General features: G+C 34.9%; 1 protein-coding gene and 1 pseudogene across 1 annotated transcript; one reads left to right on the top strand and one right to left on the bottom strand.

The window, feature by feature from the left end:
* Positions 1-3,322: 3,322 nt before the first annotated feature.
* On the top strand, positions 3,323-5,420 carry LOC111375272 (annotated as a pseudogene).
* A 131-nt stretch (positions 5,421-5,551) lies between these two features.
* On the bottom strand, positions 5,552-7,994 carry LOC111375271 (protein GAMETE EXPRESSED 1). The gene is made up of 6 exons (XM_022998071.1): positions 7,432-7,994; positions 6,750-7,337; positions 6,527-6,653; positions 6,251-6,437; positions 6,024-6,171; positions 5,552-5,933 (listed from the first exon to the last, which is right to left on the bottom strand). The coding sequence occupies exons 1-6, from the start codon at positions 7,902-7,904 to the stop codon at positions 5,660-5,662; spliced, it is 1,797 nt and encodes a 598-aa protein (XP_022853839.1). The 5' UTR covers positions 7,905-7,994; the 3' UTR covers positions 5,552-5,659.
* Between the last annotated feature and the right edge of the window lie 588 nt (positions 7,995-8,582).

Genomic DNA, 8,582 nt, shown 5'->3' with positions numbered 1-8,582 from the left:
AGGTTCCGATGAATCCAGCTTAGGGTGGCCGCACTAGCTGGCCAGTAGCTAAATCCTAGTATGTTGTATAAGGATATAGGATATGGGAAATCGGCATTTTTAGGGTGGTCAAGTCGAGTTTGACCTTTAACTAACCTGCCCTAAATATACAAATGAGAAAATTTAAGTTAACACGATTAATTCAAATTTATTAGAAATGTTTACCCCTTTGTTACTAATCTAAGGATAGTTGTTACTCTCGAAAATGTTTACACATTTGTTACTGACCTAAGAATAGTTGTTACTCTCGATTGAAAAGAACTAAGTTGAAGTTCTTGTTAAAGTGAGTCATTCAAAAAAGAAAGCACACCTAATAGAGACTATAAGGTTCTTATCGAAAATGTGAAATCATTATATTAAAGTTTGGTCTCCAGTTGAAATCTTGCACTAATTCGCCTTTAGTTTGTTTTCCATGGAAAATGAATGTATCTTTCTTCTCTGCTCCCTCTTTTTCTACATATGTGACGACGGATTACCAATACATTTCAGGCTTTTATCCAATTTGAGTTGAAGAAACTTATTCAATGATCATATAACCCTTTTGGTCCTAAATGTTAAGGGTTGCTTTTTCCAATATATGTTGGCTACATTTTTTTATGTTATTTGTACTAGTTATCAACTTATGAATAATTTCTCTTGGAGTAGTTGGCCTGGCCCTAAACTTACGCGCCTATGATTTCGTCTCTCAAGAGCTAGCCCAATGGAATATTCCATATTTGAGACTTTTCACACTAAAAAATATTCTATTAAACTAAGGTATTTGTGTTTGGATGATTGCTCAAGATCAACGTCATGAAAAGCTTATATTTTATGAGAAGGTTCTACCACGTGAATATGCTCTTTATTCTATTACAATGTTTGTAATTTTTTAAAAATGATTGTCAGATTGTAACTTGCGTTCTATTTATTCTGTTATGGTGTTTGTAATTTTATAAATTGTATAATAATCATAATACATTTCATATTGTTTGTTATATGTAATTCATATTAAAAGTTGCGCAATAATCATACTTCATTTTATAATTTACTAATTATTGAATTTGCATGGCATGCGTACTCTTACACGGGCTCTGTAACAATGAATACATATTGTAATTTTGTATAAATCATCATTTTTTGATATCTAAATATTTTATAATCATTATACCGTATCGTTTGTGTTAATCCTTTATGGTGCTTGTAATTTTCTGAAATTTAATTTACACTCTGTAGGATTTCTTAGTACTTAGAAAAGATGGGGTTGATAAGCAAAATTCTGTATATATAATCTGTTATGCAAGATTTTAACAAGTGATAAATAATTCAACTTTTATACAGAGCCAATTCTTCTTCCATACATGTCAATTTAGGAATTTCAAAAGAAGTCCAATAGTATAATTACATTCCTTTATGATTTGGATGCAAGAGTTTAGAATATAAGTCGTCAGAGAGAGAGAGAGAGAGAGAGAGAGAGAGTTTTGAGAAAACAGATTTTCCTTTATCCCTAAAATTACATAAGAAATTTTCAGGAATACTACTAACAAAATCCTATTCTTTCCTCTTAATTTTGAAACTTTGTTTTGTTAAGGAATGACATCGACCAGAATCTTAAAACTAAAGATTTCATCTAGAAAGGTTAATCTTATTAATACTTGGGAGGACTGAGGAGTAAATCAAACCTTTATTTATTAATTTTTTAATACTTACCCTATGTAAGATTTATCCCTTAATATGAGGAAAGACAAGGCATGAACGGAGCATGGCCAAGCATCTTTGCCCTATCTCGTCCAATCCCTGCCCATTCAACTATTTTGGTAGATGGAGAGAGAATTAAAATATCTTTATTTAGCCTTTGTTGAATTATTTATTAGTTTCGCAATACTATTTTATATATATATAATATTTAAATTTGAAACATAAAAAAATAAAATACAATAAAAAGATTCGACTATATTCTTAGTTCTAACTCAATGTATCAAACAGAGTGGGAACTCTCCGACCTGAAAGGAGTAGGATGGTATAATTTGTAAAGAAATTGTTTTCCGTCCATAGTGATCAAGATAAAATTATCCAATTACTTATATGGTAGGAAAAATCTTTAAAGTTTTCTCTGAATGTAAGAACTTAAGTAAAGTTCTCTTCAAAATGGACAATATAAGACTTTTTATTGTGGGCAGGAGAACTGAAGTGTAATTTACAATCCCTTTGTTTTAAATATTTAAAAATTGATAAAAGATTTAGTTAAAATTAATAATTAATTTTAGCCAATATTTTAAGAAAGATAACTTTTATTACCATCAATCTTATCAACTTTTATCATAAAAATCGCCCCTCGGTTCATAATTCAGTGGTGCAAAGGACAGGAGTGAGGTAATCTCAGCCTTACCGACAACCATAATGTAAGGATTCGATTTCTAAGTGTTTGGCTGTGATGACCAATAACCTTTCTGGGCTGTGATGACAAATGGGCTAAAGCCCAAATAACTGTTTTATTATTCTAGGCTCTTGCCCCTTGACCCTGATCCGCCCCGGCCCAAAGGTAGATAAAAACGTGTTATTTGGCGTGGCGTTTTTAACGCAGCCAAAAACACCCTTTTCTTCAGATTACTGAAAACCCCCTGACTGTTGGATTGAAATCTGATCTACAGCTGCCTTGGTTGGATATATATATTTCCACCTTCTTTGCCCTAATTGAGTTGGACCGTCATTTTACTCCTTTCTTCAGCTGCGGCTGTGCTTCGAGATCCTTCCAAACCCTTCATTCTTCGTGACCATCCAATCTCTGATTGGATCTGAAATCTTCTGAGTGATTCTTTCTTTGTGATACTAAATACTAAATGTATTGGAGGGATTGGAGTGCGATTTACCCTTGTGGTACTAAATACTAAGTGTATTGGAGGGATTGGTGTGGGTCATACAGACGGGTACAATCCTGTATTTTTCTTGAGTCTGAGCCCCATAGATGAAAGGACCTTCATCTGGATGCCGTGTGGTTCGAGTTTCAGTGAACGGGTGAGGATTTGTTCTTCTGCCATTTTTTCTTGTAATATTTTTCTTGTTTATTTTCTGGTTTTGTACTGATATCTTGGTGTAACACTAAGATATGAAATTTGACTCTTTGTGGGCAATAGTATACGGGCAAACTCTTATTTCTTGATCTGTTGGGACACATTTTTCAATTTACTTCCCTCACGATGCTCTAAGAGCGGGACGATGGCCCCTCAACCCCAACCTTTTTTTCTTTTTTTATATCATAAAATTCTATTTAGATGCAGGGCCATAAAGTTGAAATGGTCCAGTGATTTTGTGGTCCGGTCTTATCTAACTCGGTGTTTCAACGCCCTTCGTACGATTTTGTATTAATCAAGTTGAAACCAGCAAAGATCACGAAAACTATTACAAGCTCAGAACAAAAATGGCTGATAATGATAACCCAATTCGTTTTGGAATCATAGGATGTGCAGAGATAGCCAGGAAAGTCTATAGAGCCATAAAGATGGTTCCCAATTCCACTCTTCATGCAATTGCGAGTCGTTCAATCGACAAGGCAAGACAATTTGCCGTCAGAAACAATTTATCGAAAGAGGTGAAACTTTGTGGGGACTACAATGAATTGCTGGATGATCTATCTGTGGATGCTATTTACATGCCATTGCCCACTAGCCTGCATCTAAAATGGGCAGTTTTGGCTGCGCAAAAGGGGAAGCATTTGCTTCTGGAGAAACCCTCTGCGCTTAATGTTAAGGAGCTTGATAAAATACTGGAAGCGTGTGAATCTAATGGGTTGCAGTTCATGGATGGAAGCATGTGGTATCATCATCCCAGGACTGTGAAAATGAAGGATTTTCTTTCTAATTTGGAGCTATTTGGACAAATCAGAGCAGTAAGTTTATGCATAATTTGTTAGTTGTGAGTTGTTTTGCATGGGAATTCTTTACAGTTTTCAATTAATTGTTACTATTTGAGTTGAATTTGTTTTTTCTGGAATGAATCAGGTACATTATAGTGTTGATGACATAATTAAATAACTAGCTGTTAAGCTTATCAGTAGCCATGAAAATTTGCAGGTCTCAGACTCTCAGGCGTTTTATGGAAAAAAAAAAAAATAATAATAAATAACGAAATTTACTGTCCTGGCCTGTGCCTTATCACCCTGATTAGTTGGTAACAGGGTTTCAATAATAATCTGAATCCTTTTTTCACCCTGATTAGTTGGAAACAAGGTTTTAATAGTAATCTGAATCCTTTTTCAAATTATGAATAGGCTAAGCTTTGAGCTAGATGTAATGATACAGCTTGATCATCACTTGCAGAATAGTTTCGTTCATCTCAGTTTTAGATTCTTTAAACTGACTGTCAAGTAGCATACACTGAAGCTTTTCAGACCAATTTCGGCTTTACAGGGTGAGATATTTGGGGAAGGAAAGGGGAGAGTGTGAGGGAAGACACTACATTACCTTCTTATGGATTGTAAAAGAAGAATAGATCTATCAGAATTGATACTGAAATTTTACTTGGTGACGACTACTGATTTCCTAGTTGCCGTAGAGAGTTCAAGGTAATTTGAAACTATGCTAGCAGTGATCAAATAACACAGCAGAATTCACTTGTGCTATTATAGTTATCTTTATTTCAGCGGCCAACATGATATGTGTTGATTATGTTCGGTTAATTGATTGACTCCCATGTCTTATTATTTTTATCAGATTTACAGTTCATCGTCTTATACTGGAACAATTCAGTTTCTTGAAAACAACATTAGAGTAAAACCAGACATAGATGCCCTTGGTGCACTAGGAGATCCAGGGTGGTGCAGCATTGGTGCCATATTATGGTCTATGAACCAAAAACTGCCAACAACAGTCACTGCTCTACCTGCCATAGCCTGAAACTCGGCTGGGGTCATCTTATCATGCAGCGCCTCTTTATACTGGGACTAAGAAAAAACTGTACCAACATTTTACTGCTCCTTAATCTCGCACGAAACCATGGATTTGGCTGTCTATGGTTCTAATGGGACACTTAATGTTGAAGATTTTATAATCCCTTATGAAGAGAGTTCTGCAACATTTAGCTTTACATCTGGGGCTAAGTTTTTGGATCTTCATATTGGGTGGAATGTTAAACCTCAAGAAGTTCAAGTGGCGTGTGAGTTACCACAGGAGGCCATGATGATTCAAGAGTTTTCCAGGCTTGTCAAGGGCATAAAAATTTCCAGACTTAGACTAGATAGCAAGTGGTCCAGTTCGACTAGAAGTACACAACTGGTGCTTGATGCAGTAAAGAATTCCATAGATATTGGTTTTAAACCTGTTCAGTTGTAAGCAGACTTCTTCTAAACTGGTTTTTGAAATAAATTTCGTACAAATTTTGATGCTAATATGGTCGAAATGTGCTCTGTCGGTAACCTGTATGCAGCTTCTTTGAATTTTTTTGCTTCTTGTTACTTCTATTATTTTCATATCCAGAACAGATAGCAAATGCAAGATCCAAATGTCTAGCCACTACAGAATTTGGTGAAATTATGACAAGGGACTTGCAACATCTGAGTTGATAGTTGATACAGAACGGTTACAATGGTCCAATGATGATTAAAAATAACATCAGAATAGACCAAAAAATGAATTTTGTTAGGCAGACCCTATAAATGTTTACGCCTATTGCGAAGATTGTACTTCTTTGTAACTGAACTGGATTCAAGTGAAAACTCTCTACCTTCCTCTGCAACCACGAAGTCAGGGTCCTCTGATTTGTCTACATCTTCTGGTAACTCACAATCAACCCATAAAGACCAGTTGACGTCACTCTCCTCATCCATGTCCAATAACGATTCTTCGTTGCTTTGCAAGCCATGCAAGCCATTAATCTTGTCCATTAGTGTTAATAGCATCTGATGGTTTAGCATTTCATAGTCTCTGCATAATTTGCAAATTATTTGTTAGACATAATATATAATGCATCACATTACCTGAAAATAACTTATAATCGCAATTTCAGTCTTCTACCTGTATGTGTTAATGGCATACAGAAGTTGGATTGCGGCTAGAACCAGGAAAATTGACCTAAGAGAGGTTATTATCCATCCCATTTGTTCAATATCGTATGTTGCACGGCGAAGTATGATTAACTCGATAACAAATGTGACACATAATCCTGCAAACAAGAACTACTATGAAATTCAAATGAACTGGATATCTTCAAGTTTTGCATCAATTAGATGTGTGATACTTACCTATGTAGAGCCTGGGTCGTACATTGTACGTTTGCTTCATACTGGTAAAGATGTAGAGCACGAGGATTATTAATGAATAAAAGAAGAAAGCTTTAATTGCTCGAGATTCAAGAAGCAAAGCATTATGCAAGGCAAAAAGCTTGTCTATTGCTATGAACATGCTGGCTTGCTTCGATTCAAAAGCTTCCTGTAAAGAATGGTGAAATTTGAGAAACGCTATGACAAAAGTCGAATATTTAAGTACTTTAAAGAGGATGCCGTCAAAAAATGTCACACCTGAGCCGCTAATATTGTCTTTGAATTTGCAACTAGATGATCATGAGCCTGTTGAAGTTGCTCTTGCCGTCGAAGAAGCTCCTCTTGTTGGTTCTTCCCAAATTCAGCCATTTGTTGCAAGGTATCCCTTTTAACATATTAAAATTGTAGTAAGTGCATACAAATTCGATCCAGGTTTTAAAGCTAATGTACATTATGTTACAACACTGCTCTATCTATTTACCTGTTCTCTTCAAGTGCTTGAGACTGAAATTTAGTAAGAAACTGAAGACCGTCGAGTGCTGCTGTTTGAGCATCCAAAAGTTGTTTTTGCTTATCCAATGAATTTCCAGTCATATTCTCAATATCGTCAGCTTTATTCTGCAGAGTCGACATTTTCGTAAACATTTCCTCTCCAACTTTACCAATCTCCTTCTCTATTTCTACCGTTTCATCCCTTAAGTTATTTATTTCAATGCCCAAATTATCATATGAATCATGGAGCATTGATATCCCTGCATCCAGGTTCTCTTTCATTTTCTTTTGACTTTCACTTAACTCTAACTGCGAAGCTGCTATTCCCTTCGATTGTTCATGGACTACCTCTGTGTACTTCTTCACAACATTTACATGATCTTCAACATTTTTCGATGTTTCTGCCAACTGGTGAGTTTGGATGTCAATGGAAGCCAAAGAATTATAAATTTGATACGAGTTTTGCAATAATTCCTTCCCTTGTTCTTCAATGTCTTCGAGTTTTTCTTCTGCATACTCTGCAGATCTTTTCAATTCGTTTACCAGTCTCTCAGTTTGATGCTTGAAGGCATGAATCCTGCAAAATTATTTAAAATATTAACTCAAAAAAGGGAAAAATGAACGAATCTCGAAAATTTCTTTCCAAGCTTTTAAAGAGAAGGGAAACATACTGTAATTGATGACAGATTGTATTAATTTGAAGGAAAAACTCTAAGAAAACTTTATGTGAATCATCACTCAATTTCTGAAGGCATTTCTTCATGGGATTTTTTCTTGAATCACAAAGAGGAAAGGCAGGCCGTCCAGTGTGCTGTTGAAAGCAATCACTGAGATCCCAAGCCAGTTTATACTTCAATTCTTCCTCTGCAACAATCTTCGAACATCCTGCAGATAAATCTTGATACGCATTCAACGAGCAAGATTTTGATGTAAGCATAACTAATTTAGCACTCTCGACCAAATTCATTCCCTTTACGTCGTTATCTAGAGTTTGAATGGAAAATTCAGCACCAACGGCACTGGAAATCATCTGAGTCTTTAAAGGGTCATGAGTTTCTTCATTATTAGAAGAAAACCACCACCCTCCACATGTTCCATATACTTGTGACAACAAAATCAAGAACGAAATATATAGATGTTTCATTGCGATATTCTGTTCTTTCAAACAATATAACCTGCGACACAATATTACATCGATTAATTTGAATATATTAGTTTGATGTGTGACTATTTTGTGTGCTCTTTCAGGCTTACAGAACACATTTCGAGACTTGGCGTACAAGTTATGGCGATGAAAGAAAAAACAGGATAGAAAGTGACATTCTGAACTTTTTCCGTTTACATTTAAACAGGATCAGGGGTTTCTCATTTCTATATCATTATTTGTAAAGATTCCATATGAAAACTGCTAAAAAAAGCATTTAAATGATATTTTGATGTCAATCTTTCATATTTAAATACTTACCTTTTTCTGGACAGATATGCACACCAAATAATTTGGCTGGGAAGAACGAAGTAAAAGAATGGCATCCGTTTGTTTATATAAACTGTCGTTATAATTTGGCGGGCGGCGTTTCAGTTTCCGTTATAGAAAGGTGTCTTTTAGAATCCAAGGGTCATCTAATTTCTTTTTCATTTTTCCAAAATCATAAATAATTCAAAAAAATAAATTAATAAATAAAATTCTTTAGCTTTGCTATTAGGGTTGGTTACTATAAGTTAAAGTGGAAATTACGTAAAACCCTACTTCTAAACATCTCATTTCATAAGTCATAGACTAAGTTTAGTATTTCAAAAATCAGATTTTTGAATTTATAATAAT

Source organism: Olea europaea, unplaced genomic scaffold (genome assembly GCF_002742605.1).
Source record: "Olea europaea var. sylvestris unplaced genomic scaffold, O_europaea_v1 scaffold1354, whole genome shotgun sequence".
NCBI classification, from domain to species: domain Eukaryota; kingdom Viridiplantae; phylum Streptophyta; class Magnoliopsida; order Lamiales; family Oleaceae; genus Olea; species Olea europaea.
This window is presented reverse-complemented; position numbering and strand designations above follow the sequence as displayed.

Coding starts and splice junctions, on each gene's coding strand:
- LOC111375271 (XM_022998071.1), bottom strand. CDS start 7,904: ATGAAACATCTATATATTTCGTTCTTGATTTTGTTGTCACAAGTATAT. Junction 6,172..6,250: donor ACGACCCAGGCTCTACATAG/GTAAGTATCACA, acceptor TCTTGTTTGCAG/GATTATGTGTCACATTTGTT. Junction 5,934..6,023: donor TATGCCATTAACACATACAG/GTAGAAGACTGA, acceptor CAAATTATGCAG/AGACTATGAAATGCTAAACC.